The 17,246-nt window shown below is 39.0% G+C and overlaps 1 protein-coding gene across 1 annotated transcript; it reads left to right on the top strand.

The window, feature by feature from the left end:
• Positions 1-10,002: 10,002 nt before the first annotated feature.
• Positions 10,003-17,246, top strand: LOC142139818 (keratin, type II cytoskeletal cochleal-like). The gene is made up of 9 exons (XM_075197687.1): positions 10,003-10,430; positions 12,114-12,322; positions 13,679-13,739; positions 14,056-14,151; positions 14,795-14,959; positions 15,057-15,182; positions 15,642-15,862; positions 16,408-16,436; positions 17,101-17,246. Exons 1-9 carry the CDS (start codon positions 10,005-10,007, stop codon positions 17,244-17,246), a joined length of 1,479 nt encoding a protein of 492 aa, XP_075053788.1. The 5' UTR covers positions 10,003-10,004.

Here is a 17,246-nt window from a genome sequence, read left to right as displayed (position 1 = left end):
GCTATTATTTAAACCTGATCTGGCACCATTAGGGTGCCAGAGTACCAGGTCTCCGCTGCTTCAGCACTCTCCTTGTGTTTTTGCTCCATTTGGTTCTGACTGGACTTGCTCTACCACTTCTCCTGGATTCTGCTCCAGTTCCTACTTGTTTCTGGTTTGACCCTGGCTTATCTGACTATCCGCTGATTCTGATTTTGCGCTGCATCCTTCGGCTGGCACTGACCCAGGTTTGTATGACTACTCTCATATTTCACCAACGCTTCACTGGTGACTCTCTTGGAGAACCGTGACCTGCATGACACTAGCAGCTAAGACCAAACCTCCTTGCGGGGATCCCTGGTGAAGACCAGAGGCGTGTTAGACTCCACTCCTCCAAGTTCAGTAGTGCCAACTCCGGCATGTGTACACCATCTATACCTGATTGTGACAAATATGCCTTGAAGGTGGAATAATCCATTGAATCTGGAGGACTCAGGTCACCATCATTTTCCTCCTGGCCAGCAACCATGACCTATTCCACCCATGTTATCCCACTCCTGATTGAACTATTATAAAATATCACTCACAAAGGTATGATGTAACACACAATGTGAGGTTACGGCAACGGATTCCGGCCTTTAAAAGGACAAAAGTCTGCTCTATAACCCATCTGGTAGAGGTATGCACAAAATTGTATGCAACCTCTTGCTCTATGTGTGGATATAAAATTGGGAAGTGAGGAGCCATGGATGGAAAGGATAAGCATTGTCTCATAAAGAGAGAAAAAAATATTACCAATGTTAACCAAATCATACAAACAATTAGGGAGATATTTTTACATGATATGGTGCTATTATAATGCTACAATATTCCACAATTGATTATATAAGTACACCATAATGTGCAGAGTGTTACAATTTTGCGAAGGTGCTACATCTACCGTTTATTAGTGCAATGTACACCAATCTATATATGACTCTTCTAAAATAATGATGTGATTGAAAAAAGTACCTTATACCCACAAATCTCCATGTGGCCTGGCACCTCTTTGCCATTGTTGTAATCTGCATCACATGCCTGATTGCCTGAAGGCAAAGGAGTCATGGGTGCTTCCCGGTCATTTAGCAACCAAGCATCAAATCTGGAGAGATGCATCACATATAGACTGTACATTGATAAAGTGGAAATACTTTTTGTTGGATAAAATAGAAGAATTCCCACCCAATGGGAAAAGGGCTATATCATCATCAACATCATCATCACCAACATTTATTTATATAGCACCAGCAGATTCCGTAGCACTTTACAAAATTTACTATATGTATACCATCTACTGCCCCTATAAAATGCAGAAAGTCAGTAATGGTGGAAAACTGCCGCTTTATGGGCAAAAGACACTCCTCAATAAGGAGCAGATGGATAAATAAATGATCAACAGGAAAACCCGAAGCACAACCTTAAGCACATGATTGAAGGTGGCCTTGGACAATCCACTTTGGTCTGGAAAGACCCAGACGCACAGAAGTGCAATACCATCATGTGTTTGGTCAGCAGCGGTATTGCTGTCAGGATGTTGATCAAAGGCTCAATGCTACTCTGCACAATGCACAGGGTGTCCATAGTGACATGATGTGGAAGCAGACAGCAATTTACCACCTCAGCATCTGACAACACAAAGAGGCTAACACATAGCTCCCTGGGCCGGAGACGGTGTACCAGTTGCTGGTTTTGTAAGTAAATTGAAAATTAAAAAAAACAAAACCCTAGGCAACACGTTCATATACTTTTAAAACAGACAACCACACTGCAAATGTATTCTACTAAGTACGTCACTCCCCTGTTCTGCCCATGAAGTTGTAGCTGTAATAAGGGTCCCTTTCAGTCGAAGATGAATTCCATGTACTTGCGTTCATTGGTGTATAGTCCATTTATGAGCATGTGCAGAACAATTTTACACAAAATATGGCAGGTAGCAGGATTCTCAACAGGCCCATAATGTATTGATTCGTATGTTATTTAACTTGTTATTTAACATAATGGTCACAATTGAGTAAGATATAAGATTAAATTAAAAAATAACAAATTCTGATTAAATTAACAAATAAAAAACAAACACTGCTCCCCCCCAAACATATTTGCTATGGTTCATATTTTGATCGAGCATTTATATTTACAACCCAACTGTAATGTATTAGCTGGATTCGATACTAATCTTGATTAACGCTGGCTTACCAGAGGTGTGGAGTCTAACAAACTCCCCAGTGTTCACCAAGAACCGACACAAGGCAGGATGGGCTTAGCTGCCGGGAGTCGCAATTCGCGGCCCTCAGGCTCGCCTCAAGATGTAGTATAGTGGGAGGAGCAGCAAGTAGAGAGAACGTAGTCAGACAGACGGGACTGTTACACAAGGGAGCAATGAGGTACAGAATCAATGAGCAGGCTCAGCGTTAAAAATATCCTGGTTTGGTACACGGGCTGGTGGCAGAGGTACAGGGCAGAGGTGAAGAAACGTCAGACAATCCGGGTCAGGGTCACAGGAAATCAAGAAGAGTCAGCAAGCCGGGTTGGTACACAGGGGCGGGAGATCCAGAATAGTAATACAGGCAGGTACTGTTACACAGGGATTCAACAAAGGGGCTGAAAGCACAAAGATCCACTGGGAGAACAGTAGACAGGAAGCAGGTAAATTGCTCTGACACTCACCAAGTGTCAGAGTGAAGTTTAAATACCAGCAGAGATTCAAAACCCCCGCCCAAGGTTGCGGTCAACCAAACCCTGAAGTGCGGTTTCTGAGATAGATGGAGCGGCGGTGGAACAGAGAAGGTAAGTCCGTAATACTAACATCAGGAGTTCTCATGTTTTGCTGATAAGCAAGCTAAAACAGATGCTTTTTAAACCACATCTAAAGATTTATATCCTTTATAGGTTGCCAAGACAGTATCTAAGAAAAGTATAGGCAAAAGTGGCAAGTAACGTATAAAGGAGATTTTTCTATGTGGCCTTGCAATGCCTGAACACTCTACTGAGGCCCCTGCACTGTTTGGGCGTACAGCCCCTGTGCATGCTCAGAAGTGCAGAGGAATAGCCTCCGAAGGGTAAATCATGATTGCCAGACCACCACACCTTAGGGCCTGAAGTGACCACACCCTCTGCAGTGTTAGTAGTTTCGCCATTGTCTGCATTTTTATTCGACCACTTGCAATATGAATGCACTGCATGAATACAAAACAAGTTGGTGTTGTCAGCATTGTGCTTACTAGTAAATATCTGCATATACCTAACACAATAGAAATGCAAGGTATTGGTTTATATTGTGATCAAAACATTTAAATTGCAGCCTATGCTCAGTGGTCCCTAATTTTTGAGAGGATCTACCTTCAATCTATTTTTTTAAACATCACTGAAATACATTTAGGACCATAAACACTCACCTCTTAGGTGAAATAAACAAAGGGAAGATATGAAGATGTAAACCAATTTATTGAAAGGCAAAATCGTATACCAAATAACATGCAGGGACACAAATCATCCCATTTATCAAGAAGTGGTTTGACAAACTGCTTAGCAGCAAAAGAAGGTTAAAAAATAAACAATAAACAACCTAGAGAGTACCCTGCTTGCCCCTCTAGTACCCTCAGCGTTGGAATCCAGGGTAAAAAAAATAATGTTAGAGTCCCAACCTATTGTGGCAATACAATAGTGTACACTAAAAGTGGCCCACAAAAAAATAAACAATATGTTCCCCCAAAATGCACTTGGCTCTGGGAGCCAGACACTGAAGTGCAGTCAAGTTTCTCTGGATCTCCTAACCCCCACAGGGTACCAAGTATGATATGGTGCAGCCGATAGCTATGACAGATCAAGGCACAGTTCTGAAAGTTCAGTTCTGAAAGTTCTGAAAGTAAACGTGTCCAACGGGTAGGGTGTATACACATGCTCATTGGGACTTACTGTTGTCGGTAAAATCGTTAAAGATGTCGCATCGGGGGAAATTTACCCAGCCTAAACCACATCTGATATGTGGCTGTGTGTACAACCCGACTTCAATAAAAAGAGAATATGGGTAGTAGCCAAAGGTGAATGAGTAATATATTGATGTGATTGCACACTGCATTTCATTCTATTCATTTTATACATAGCACTAAACCTTCATATGTAGTGGTTTACTCTGTAGAGAATGAGGGACATATTGTATTTGTAAAAAGGAATTAATTGTGTCACTATTTCCAGACAATACTTATGTTCTAAAAAACAGCAAACACACATTTTTTAGCAACATAATCCTAATTTTAAAATAAAAGTTAAGAAAATTGATATTTATATTAAATTTTAAACGTCTCCATTTACATAGAGGGGTCTAGTTAATAAAATGGTGCTATGTCCACACTTATGCTGCAATCAAATAATTAATGAAATTGTAGATGACATGTTTTCTTGTGCAGGTCAGAAAATTAAAGCATTGTTTGATATGGTTTACATCATATTTTTGCACATAGCAATGTGTTTTTAAAGCCCATAAAATGAAATCAATTCATTCAGACACCTCTCTAGAACTCAGAAAATGTGCTTTCACTGAATGTTGAGTAGAGGACACGATGACATACACAGAATATTCTTTTGCACTGCACTGTCATGGAAATATAAATATATTGAACTGTAGCTCGGTTCTTGTATATACCCTATTGGACTCATTTACCAAGCACTAAATGCAAAATCTTGTTTGCTAGTATTGTGTGCCTAGATATGTTCAGGTTTGCCTAGATTACTGTCAGTGCATACGTTTGTGAAGCAAGATGGTAGTATTTTTGGAGGTGCAGAAGCCGATGGGAGGAGTTTAATGGAGTGAGGGCATTCCTTGCTAATTACAGAGCAGGTATGTCAAACCCAGGCTCTCAGGTCCTGTCACTTACGCCTCCGCTACCTTTCAAAGCTGTCCCTGCTGTCCACAGGCTCTGCTGGTTTCAGATCTCTCTGAAAGATGCTGACCAGTCTGTCTCCACTCCAGAGATCCTTCCAGAATAAGTGTATGGGCGCTGCCATCTTTGATTTGGACACATGATTCCTCTCAGCCAAATAGGGGATAGCAGTCTCCACTCCAGTTTTCCCTCCAAAACCAGTCCCTGGGAGCTGCCATTTTGGATCTTGTCACCTGATCCATCTGAGCAACTCAGAGTGCTGCTTCAGCCCAGCTGACCACAGTCTCCAATCAGGAAACAACAAATAGTATAAAAGGACTTCCTGGATCCCTTACCTGTTGCCAGTGCAATGTTGCATTTTCAAACGCCAACCTGGTTCCCAGGAGTCTGCAGTATTTTCTATTGTTCCAGCTCAGACAGTGCAGTCTGCATTCCAGTTCCAGCATTCTGGTTCCAGCTAGGTTTAGCAATCCAGTTCCTGCCTTGTCTTTTCTGCTAGTCTATCACCACCTGTACCAGTCCTTTCATTTACATGCAAAGGAACATAATTAGGCCACCCAGCTTTGTGTAGGTAGTCACCAGCCTAACCCCAGAGACACAGCCCAGTCTGGGTACAGACAGATCCTCAAGCATGACAAGGTACATAGGTATGGAGCAATAAAGACTGGACTCCAAGATAAGTGATCTGCTGCTTTTGCAACTGTTAACCACTTTTCTCCTTCACACCCTTCACTTCCTAGGTCTTTGTGGAACTGTCCTCTCCTGGTTCACCCCTTACCTTTCTGTCCAGTCCTTCAATGTCTCTGCTTCTGATTCTTTCTTCCCCCCTCTTCCTCTCTCTATTGGTGTCCCTGAAGGCTATGTTCTTGACCCTCTCTTCTGTCTTTACAGCACTTCACTCAGCAAACTTATTTGATCCTCAAGCCCCCACTATTACTTCTATGCTTATCTTTCATCCACCAAAGACTCTCCCTCTTTCCTATTTAATGTATCTAGATGCCTCTCTGCTCTCACTACCTGGATGTCTCAACACTTCCTGAAAGCTAACATCTCAAAATGCCGGCTCATGATCTTTACCCATGATAATGTTTCTATCCCTCCTGCTATTTCACGCATGGTTGATAACATCACACTTTCCCCTGTACCTCATGCCTGCTGTCTTGGCATCACCCTTTACTCCTCATATCCAGTCCCTCATTATGTCCTACCACCATCTCCTCTGTAACATTACCAATATCTGTCTCTCAGGAATCAAACATCCTGAACCATGCACTCATCATATCTTGTTTTCACAACTGCAGCCTCCTTCTCACTGGCCTTCCTGACTTCCAACTTTTTCCCCTTGAATTCATCCAGAACGCTGTGGTCAGGCAATCCTTTTTTTCCGGTCTGTTCCTCTCTGTACGTACCTTCACTGTCTCCTTTTCCATTGTAGAATTCAGTTCAAGCCCCTTACCCTCACTTACAAAGCTCTCACCACTATGTCTCCCCGATACATCTCTGACCTCATCTTGAGTTACACCCCACCTGGCCACTCCAATCTGTCTCTGGCCTATGCCTTTCTTTACCTCACATTACCTCCTCCCACTATCATCTCCAGGACTTCTCATGTTCTGCCCCCCACCATTGGTACTCCTTAGCTCGCCTCACACGACTCTCCCCCAATTGCAATCTTTCAAAACCCCCCTCTTCCCCTTGTCTCATTTGTGTCTGCTGTCTGTCTTCCACATATATCCTGGTCATGTCTTTTGCTACATTCTGTGTGAACTCCTACATATTTTTTTCTTTTTCTCATACTCATGTATGCTAAGTATGTGTAACTGTTTTCATGTATTTGTGATTCTGCTCATTGTATTAGTTATGTCTGTATTTGTACGATTATCTGACATTACATAATCTGTGGAGTCCTATAAATGCATACATAATAATAATATTTATAATAATAATATAGCAAAACATAAACATAACAAAATACAGATAAGTAAGGGGAAAGACAAACAATAGAATCAGTAATAATCAATACAAGAAACAATTACAACTACAAAAAAACCACAACTAGAATAAAGGAAGCATTATAAAGAAGAAAAGGAGAAATGAGGTAGAGGGGTCCAAAGTTGTGAGAGTTAACATTCAAGATAATTAGGGGGGAAAATAGAGACGATAGGGGTGGAGAAAAGGAAGAGGCAGGAGGAGTGAGAGGATGGAGCTGTTTAAGATGGGATGGGGTAGCAAATGGTGATAATAGGGGTGGAGGGATAGGAGTGATATTGGCGGGTGGAGCTTGAGAAAGGAATTGTCTTAGGAGGGGAGGGGTAAGGAAGTGTGAAAAGATGAGTTTTTAGGGAGTGCTTGAAAGATTCAAAATTGAGGGAGTGTCTGGTCAGGGGAGGCAGTAAGTTCCAAATGTGGGGAGCAGTGCAGGAAAAATCCTGAAGGCAGAAGTGTGAAGTGGTGATAGGTGAGGAGGAGAGGCGAGTGTAATTCACAAAACATAGAGTGTGAGAGGGGGAGTATTTCTGCCAAGATTGAAAATGTAGGAAGGGGAGGCATTAAAGAACACTTTATAAGTGACGGTAAGCAACTTCAATTGTATTCTGGAGGGAATGGGGAGTCAATGGAGTGCTTTGCAGAGAGGCACAGTGGAAGAGGAATGTCAGGAAAGGAAGATTAGTCAAAAGATTAGTCGCAATGCCACATTTAGGACAGATTTCAGGAGGGACAGACATTTGTTAGGCAGACGAGAGAGTAGAAAATGACAATAATCAAAGGGGAAGATGAAAAGAACATGGATGAAGGTCTTGGTGGCATACTGGGAGAGGAAAGGGTAAATCAAGGCAATTTTGTGAAGGTGGGGTTTACAGGATTGGCAAGGGACTGGATGTATGGAGTGAAATTGAGGGCAGAGTCAATGATGACCCCTAGGCATAGCGCATAGGGAAAAGGGGAGAGGGTGACACCATCAACCTTAAGAGAAATAGAAGGAGGTAATGTGACACTGGGCGGGGGAAAGATGATAAGTTCAGTTTTGGACATGTTGAACTTGAATTAGCGTTCAGCCATCCAAGTGGACATGAAAAATAGGCAGTCAGACACAGGGGGAAAGAAGAGATGTCAGGGGATGAACAGTAGATTAGAATTTAATCAACGTAAGGGTGATGTTGGAAACTTAAGGAGCAGAAGAGTTTACCGAGAGAGGAGGTGTAAAGAGTGGGCTAATAACAGAGCCTTGGGGACCCAAACAGATATATCGATAGGAGGGGAGCAGGTACCAGAGAAACAGTTCCTGAAGGAATGATTAGAGAGGTAAGAGGTAAACCAAAAGCAAATAGTGCTGTGAAGGCTAAGGGAGTGAAGGGTGTCAAGGAGGAGGAGAGGATGGTCAACTGTGTCAAAGCAGAAGAGAGTCAAGGAGCAAGAGCAGGGAGACATGGCCCTTTGACTTAGACAAGGGAAGATCATTAGTCACCTTGGTGAGTGCAGTCTTGATGGAGTTGGGAGGACAGAATCCTGATTGTAATGGGTCAACTAGAGAGTGAACAGAGAGAAAGTGTGTTAACCGATTGTAGACTAACCTTTTGAGAAGTTGGGAAAGGAACAGGAGTAAGAATTTGGGGTGGTAGCTGGAGAGATGAGAGATGCTTGCTTGATAATGGGATTGATGAGTGTGGGTTTGAATGTGCAAGGGAAGATGCTGGTGTGGAGGGGCAGGTTGAAAAGGCAGACAAGGTGACTGCAATTGTAGAGGAAAGAGAGTGGAGGAGGCAGGGGGTAGCAGGGTTAATAAAATCCAGTTGAACGGACGAGTAGGTGAAAGGTGAGAAGACCTCCGAGTATATGAAAGGATGTAAGGTGGACAGGATGGCCGGGATTCTTGAAATGAGCTAGTGTGAGGGAAGTGAGAGCTTAAAGGAGGAGATGTCGTAACAGATTGAGTGGATTTTTTGGTTGAAATAAGCAAAATCGTGGACAGTGAGGGTGGTCGGAGGCATTGGAGGTGGGTGAAAAGAAAGGAGTTAATGGTGGAAAAGTGGTGACTGGGGTTGTTGAACTGGAAGGAGATAAGGGTTTTGAACTAGGACCGTTTGACAAGAGAAAGGGCAGCATAATAAGAGGACTAGATGAATTTGAAAATGGACAAAAGTCTGCATTAGAGGGGGACTTTTTTGATAGGGGCTCAGCAGAGTAGGCGCACCTCCGAAGGTAGCAAGATAGTTAAAAGTGCTAAGGAACGGGATTAAAAATATAGAAGGTTAAGATATTTCTGTTGTTTCCTGACAACAAGGTTTTTTACATTTTTATCCAGCATCCACACATTCTAAAAAAAAACATCCTCTTTTCTTAAATGATCACATACATACTTTCTCTTATGAGGAACAAGTTATGAGGGTAATTGTAAGATCAGCACATTTTGAACATACAACATTTTAGTACACATTTCTTTCTTAACTTTACTACATCCCAAAAATACAGCCTTCATAGTCCATACTTCATCAACCCATGTGCCTAGTTTTGAGGAGAAGTGCAAAAATGAGATTTCATTTTGAACACTGAGATTATTGAAATTAGATAATAGGGTGGAGAGGTGCATCTTAAGGGGTATTGCTTGCTGTGTGTAGGGTGAACAGCCATTTCAACTCCACAGTAGAGCAGTGTTTTAAGGTTCAAACATGAAAAGCTTAATTTAATGACGGAATGGTTGTAAAACGTTAGGAGGCGGGACTTTGCATTTACACGTTGTCACAAATAAAAAATTAATTATGGACCAACAAAGCACCTGTTAATCTACTATAAACAGCTGGGACCTTGACAATTCTTTCACCATAAAAGTCTGATTGAACCATAGAAATGATCTTGTTTTATTATAAATGATACATATTATACTTTAGCTTTGATCAAGCAGGTGTGTTGCTAGGTTTTTTTTCTATAAATGTTAAATATGACACTACCAAGCAACAATCCAAAGAGTAACTCAAGATAATAAGGGTGGAAACATTCATTTCAAGTATAAAAGCAGCAAGTAACAGCTCCACAAGGCATCAGCTCACTGGACTCTTCAGAGTAGACTGTGCTTCACATCCACTGTAGATCATCTCTGTGACAAGAGCGATCATGTCTCATCACTCCATCCTCTCCTCTGGGCACAAGGGCTTCAGCTCCTGTTCTGTTGCTTTACCTAAACATTCCAGCTCACACAGCATCTTCTCACACTCTGCTAAACATGCAGGACACGGTCACAAGACTCAGCATTGCTTTACCAGCTCAAGTGCCCACAATATTGGATCAAAGGGACACAAAATGTCAGTGGGAAGTTTTCATTCAGGGAAAAGTGGGCACAAATCTGGATTTGGTTTTGGTGGAATTGGTCATGGGTTTGGGGGATCATCTTGTTCTGGAGGAATCACCTCTGTTACTGTGAACAGAGGTCTTCTGGAACCTCTTAATTTGGAGATTGACCCAAGTATCCAAAGAGTGAGGACTGAGGAGAAGAATCAAATTAAAGGTCTGAACAACAAGTTTGCCTCCTTCATTGACAAGGTACAGTACTGTAGTATAGGACTTGGGTATATACTGCTTGCCTTAACATAAATGGTTCTACTAATTTGAAATATGTGTCAGGGCAATGTTTTTATTTTATTACTTGTCTAATTAACTGTATTTGTTGTAATAAGTCCATTTTCTGTGGGTTCTTTCAAAGTAGTAGGTCACTCATAAGCAACTTAGTATTACAGCTAATACAATAATTTTAAATCGGATGTTTGCTCGCGGCAACAGGGGCTGAGAGCAAAAATCTGCATTACAATTACCGTACTAATGGTAATACTGCACACTATTACCATAGTAGAATTGGCCCCTTAGACTTTGTCAATGTATGTGACACTGTGTCTTACAGGCACTTGTTACACCTGGACATAAAACTGTCTGAAAGTCCAGAGAGTAGTTATCTATGGTTCATATTTGGACTGGACTAACATTGTAAGTTGTATACTACAGAGTTATGTTTTTGGAAAAATGCTATTTACTTTGTTACTAAATTATATAATAGTTTCTGTTAAAAGCACTGCTCCTGTGCTTGCAGCTGATACCAAACCTTATTGTATAAAAAGTCTATATAAGCTATGTTATCCTTACAGTTGAACTTCCATAAGTTAGGACACTGACCAGCAACGTGGCAGAAAGGATTCATTGTGGATAAATGTAAGACTATGCAATTGGAGATTAAAAACATACATACAGGTTACACCAGAGATTTGATTTACCCACAATGGAGAAGGATCTAGGTATGTTTAAAAATGACAGCCCTGGCAAGCAATTCCAATCTGTGACCTAAAGAGACAGCAGGATGTTATTTTAAATTAAAAAAAATGCACAGACACAAGAGAGAAAAGTATAATTTTGCCCCTTATATGTTGCCTTTATATTGCACTGGGGAGACCTCAACTAATATACACAGTTCTGATTGGTCACAAACAGGATGCAGCGGAAATAGAGAGGGTGCAGAAGAGGGCAAATTAATATGGAGTATGGAAAATCTCCCTTATGAGGGAATATCAATTTTATTTAGAATGATAAATAGAGGCTATAGTCTCAGATTAATCTTCATGGGCCTAAGTCATTAAGGAGAGGAAAGCAAAACAAAAGGAGTAAGTTTGCTCCTGGACAAAACATGCTACAATGCAAGGGGTGCAAATGAGTATATTGTTTATGCAACATGGTTTTTCCCAGGTGCAAAGTTACTCCATTTTTATACTTTGTTCTCCTTAATGGATCAGGTCTCATATGTTTAAAGTCCTTTACAGTAAGAATAGTGAAACTTTGGAATGTATTCCCACAAAAATAGACACTGTAGATTAAAGAAAGGAATGGACATGTTTTTAAAAACACAGAAGAAAGGATAACTGGTACTAAAATGTGCAATAGAATATTGATTCAGGGAGCTGTTGGACTACAAGTACAGAGTCAGGAGGGGATTATTTCCCCTCTTAAGGCAACTTAGACTGTGCTTATTGGGGTAGGCTGTCTTTCTGTTGATCAACTGGGGATTTTAATGATGAATGTTGAGCATGGACATAATGTGATACATTTTTCCAGCACATGTACCAATATACTTGCATATCCACATTCTTTTAAATTCATAATATATAGTGAAAATACATTTTCATTTCTCTTTTTTTTTATTTCTTATTTATAACTTATTACTTTAAATTCTGTTTTATTTAGGTGAGATTTCTGGAACAACAAAACAAGATGCTGGAGACCAAATGGGGACTTCTACAAAACCAGAAAACAGCCAGATGTGAGATTGAACCCCTGTTTGAGGCATTTATTAGCAACCTCAGGAGACAGCTGGAAAACCTGGAATGTGAAAGGGCTCGTCTAGAAGCAGACAGGAACAACATGGAGGGAACCGCCGAAGAATTAAGGAGACGGTATTCAACTCATGTTTTAATGATATTTATTTTGGATTAAAAGAGGTTTCTAGATCTGACCATTCAGAACAAGTACAGATATTATATTACCTCATCATTTAGCTATTGGATTGCACAGTTGGGTTTCATACTTTTGTTGAGTAATAGTCACTTGCGGCTTTTCTACCCACGGGATACAGACAAATGAGGAGGCAGGGGTGTTACCCAAGTCATAGATGACAACATTTGATTGACTGTAAACAGGAGAAGGTTCAACCAGTCATATGCTGTCCTCTCCTGGTCAGTAAAAACACCCCCTTTCAAACTTCACCCTGGCAAATTGCTGTCAAATACAGTAGTTGAATATTACTGCAAGTGATGGGAATACCCCCTTTAAACTGGTCATCAACCCAAGTCTTATGGCATTTTCGGTGGGTCCTTGTAAGCCTCTTTTGCTAAATTATTGTGTACTAACAATTATAAAATTCATTGTTGATCATATTTAACTATAATCTGCAGTAATACCTCACTTCTTTTACAAATAAATAAAAAATACAGTGGTTTATTTAGAGTCATTAGAAAGTAACTAAAAGGAAACATGTCATTGATTCAAGACTTTTTTATTCTAGTTATTTTTACATAATTACTGCTAAATAACTATTTCCCATGTATTTTATAAAATTATTATAGATAGAATTAAACAAACCTAAATTCTATTTGTCAACACAGTGAAATATTTATTTGCAGTAAATTCCAAATTTGTTTTGTCAGTTTGCAAAATTGTATACACTCTGTAACTGGCTTATTAGACTTTTATATTTAAAATATTTATTTTCATTATTGTTTATATTATATTTCTTTGACTGTTTTGTCTACTGTCTTTGTCATGCAATAGGCAATGTGATTATACAATCTTTGTTTACTGCTCTTAAACCACATTTAAAACTAAAAAAATATATAGATATCAACAAGAAAAACCTAGGAAAATCCACGAGGTTTGTTTATCAAATAACTTAATATCTCAGGATTCACCTTATTTGTGTGTCTTTTTTCATACAATCAATAATAAAGTAAGTAAAGTAGGCAATGTAATGACATTTTTGCCTGCAAAATTAAAATAATGCACCACCAAATAGTCACTGTGCTGATGTTTTAAATGACATGTAAGAAATATTATTAGTAGACAAATATGCATGAATTAGACTGCACTATTTGATATAGTGATACCAAGAAGTCAATCTATATTTATTAATAGGAAAACTGGTTATGTTTTGCATTATTTTATTGTTACATTATTTTGATTATTATTGTACTTCTTGCAAAATATTAATCTATATTATGCAAATTAATGAAATGTAATATGATATAATTTGGCAGCTATGAAGAGGAATTAAATAGACGTACCGCTGCAGAAAATGAATTTGTTGGACTTAAGAGAGTAAGTTTCCATAATTGCCATTTTCAAGTGACATCTATACTACAAAATAAAACCATGTAATAAATTAACTGATAGGTAGCCAATTATCTCAATTTTATACAAATTTTACTTTTGCTTTTAATAGGTATGAACGATTATTACTTTATTTTATATTGGAAAACAGATACAAACAATTCCATTAAGATTAATGCTCACCGCTATGGAAAATAAACATTATGTAAAATGTTATATTACATTCACTATATTATATTAACTCAGCATGAACCGTTAGTGTAAAAGGAATGGATTTGTAAATGAAACACACTCTAATCTATAGGAGGTTGATGCAGCCTTTATGAACAAAGCTGAGCTGCAGGCCAGAGCCGACTCCCTGACTGATGAGATCAACTTCTTGAGGACTCTGTATGACGCGGTAATGTTTTATTTTGCTACATTACTGTTTGAACCATTAGCTCCTGACTGTGTTTACACACCTATGTTGAGTCGAATGTGTTGCTTTTTGAGCTGATCATATTCAAACATCAGTGTTAGTCCATTTGTTTGGCAGTAATTAAACAAATCATATGTTGTATATATTTTTCCAGAAGATTTGTCTTCCAAAAACACAAATAGTTTCTTTATAACCCAAGACTGGAAGGAACAATTTTACCACCTTTCCATCAGGTGGTAAAATAGCATAAAAAGTCATGTGTTTCATACATCTGCCAAATAAAGTTTAGAAAGTGTTTACATAACATGGATTGCCATAACTTGCTTAATACGTAGATCTTCTGAAAAAAAATATTTTATTATTTTTTATTTCATCTGTTTTAATTAGATTTGCATGTATACTGTTTTTTTTTTATTTGTTGAAGTGGGTATATTGTGAGCACCAGACATTACTTTACCAAGGGGCACTGCTAAGGAGTCTCTTTCACATAAGGGTACCCCTCTGTCAATAACATCCATAAACTCATTAACTTGGATTCTTTCCTATTTGCTGTAGTGTAGAGGATTAATTGTATGTTGATCACAAGTTTCAAAAGCAGGTGTTGTAAGAATCCATTACTCTGCAGGAGATTGGTCAACTCGAAGCCCAGATCTCAGACACTTCAGTTATTGTGTCTATGGACAACAGTCGAAATCTGGACATGGAAGGCATCATTGCCGAGGTCAGATCCCAATATGAGGACATTGCTAACAGGAGCCGAGCTGAGGCTGAGGCCATGTATCAATCAAGGGTGAGTTTGGCAAGCAGGAAAATGTTATGCATATTATTATATATACGTCCGGGTACACCAAATTATTAATACCTCTTTATACTATTTTGTACTGCAGTTTGAGGACTTGCGCATGGCAGCTGGAAGAAATGGAAATAATTTGCAGAACAGCAGAAATGAGATTGCTGAACTCAACCAAACCATTCAGAGACTTAAAGGAGAGATTGAGTGTGCTAAATCCCAGGTACATAGTCCATGTGGATACATTCAGTTATGTTATGTTATTTGTTATATCAGTGTAGGACAGTGTAGTAGATATTTAAATATTATTATCCCATTTTCTATATTATGTGTCTCCTAGGAGGAGGAATAATTCTACCTAAAGCTGAATTATATAGCTTACACATAAATGCAAAATATCATTTACCTGTGATCCACCAGGTCTCCCCAATATTGATTAGATCAGGTGGACCTTGTCAGGGGAGGCTGTGCTCGTTGGTTCCGGCATCAATGTATGATAAACAGCCTGACTCAGTAGGTGCATACACAGTATCAACAGGCTGATGCAGTCTTTAGAGGACTCTCCACAACCTGTCAGTGCAAACTTTTCCATACAGATAAAAGCAATGAAAGCCTCTCCTAAAAGCAGCAGATGTTTAGGGGGTCAACAAAATTGAATAAAAATTTTCTGTTATTGTCCCAGAGGGCTGCTCTAGAAGCTGCTATAAATGAGGCTGAGGAACGTGGAGAGGCTGCTGTCCGGGATGCCAAGAATAAACTGTCTGAGCTGGAGTCTGCTCTACAGAAGGCCAAGCAGGACATGGCTCGCCAACTGCGAGATTACCAGGAACTGATGAACGTTAAACTGGCTCTGGATATTGAAATTGCTACATATAAGAAGATGCTGGAGGGTGAAGAGTGCAGGTGAGTATAGAATCCAAATAATATTCATACATAATGAATCACAAGAGAAGGATTTCTCAATCTTTTAACTCTGAGACCACCCAATCAGTTTTAAATATGTTTAAGGGCCACCTTCTTCCCAACAATGTTTTCCTATATTTACAGCTGCTAGTTAAGCACTTAAACACATATATAACTACACACATTGTTTAGTATACTTACTTTCAAATATTTTAATCAATCCAAGAAGGAGATTTATAACAACTGATTTTTGATTGAAGCATTCCCCTCTTTTTCTCCTGCATGCAATTCTCAGTATAATTGGATAATAATGTATTTTGTACAGGACTAACTGTCAGATATCACAAGCATGCTGCACATGATATGCTGAATCTCCAATACTGCTTGGCAAATATGCATCCAATTAATGATAACTTACTTAAGTAAACTTTTATAAACAACTAATTAAAAATATAAAATTTGATTTAATATGTACATCCTTTTATTTAAATGAATATTGTATTGAACATTAAAAATTAATAAAATGTAAATATTCTTTATTTTAGGTTGGCTGCAGATGGATCTGTTAATATTTGTAAGTACATTATTTTTCAATAAAGAAGAAATAATTAGAACAATTTTGAAAATTAAAATCTCATACTTCAAAAAGCGTTGTCACTAATTCAAGTTTGTATAAAGAGAGAAAATATTTTGAACAGATTTTCATGCTTTTGCTTTCTCCTTTTAATTGATGTCTTCCAATTGATAGTAAGAAATATTTTGCACCTATTTTTATTCTTGAGTGTTTCCTTAGTGCTATGGTGTGACACGGGAATAATGTTCCCCATTCACTGTCATGTTACACTGGATGAAAATATCTCAGAATAGTCCCTCATTTTGCAGATAATTGTGGCATTCTAAAAACCCGCCTGGACCCATACCCTTGTGGTTAAAAATAAAGTTTACAATTATCAGCTTTTTGCAGCACTCAGGGTTAATTGTTCTGTAGAGTAGTTTTATTGCAATAATTAGCATTAAGTGTAAAGTGTAAGAGGGCTTCCCGTGGTACAATGTGAGCTGATCACATGACACTTACTTCCAATTCTGGTACTCTTTTCATCATCCAGGCACTTCCCGCTGTTGTTGATTCCCTTAGGTGGGGGGTTTGTCACCCCTTTAAGTTCTAAATTTCACTGTAATTTTAACTTAATGCAAATTGTTCAGATACATGCTAAAATGAATATTTGTTTCCCGCTTAGCTATTTTGCACTCAAGCACTGGGGGAAAACACCATTCCAAAGAAATGTCCCGTACCACAAGTGGACATCATCATCATCATAAAGCAGGATTCAGCTCAAGCAGCAACGTTTCCAAACACCATTCTAGCCATGGTCACCATTGTTAA

This window comes from Mixophyes fleayi, chromosome 2 (assembly GCF_038048845.1).
Source record: "Mixophyes fleayi isolate aMixFle1 chromosome 2, aMixFle1.hap1, whole genome shotgun sequence".
NCBI classification, from domain to species: domain Eukaryota; kingdom Metazoa; phylum Chordata; class Amphibia; order Anura; family Limnodynastidae; genus Mixophyes; species Mixophyes fleayi.
This window is presented reverse-complemented; position numbering and strand designations above follow the sequence as displayed.

What these genes read in the sequence shown, in the direction of transcription:
- LOC142139818 (XM_075197687.1), top strand. Translation starts at nt 10,005, where the DNA reads ATGTCTCATCACTCCATCCTCTCCTCTGGGCACAAGGGCTTCAGCTCC. An exon ending in AATTTGTTGGACTTAAGAGA is followed by an intron (nt 13,740 to 14,055) that starts GTAAGTTTCCAT and finishes TCTAATCTATAG; the next exon opens with GAGGTTGATGCAGCCTTTAT. An exon ending in CTGGAGGGTGAAGAGTGCAG is followed by an intron (nt 15,863 to 16,407) that starts GTGAGTATAGAA and finishes TCTTTATTTTAG; the next exon opens with GTTGGCTGCAGATGGATCTG.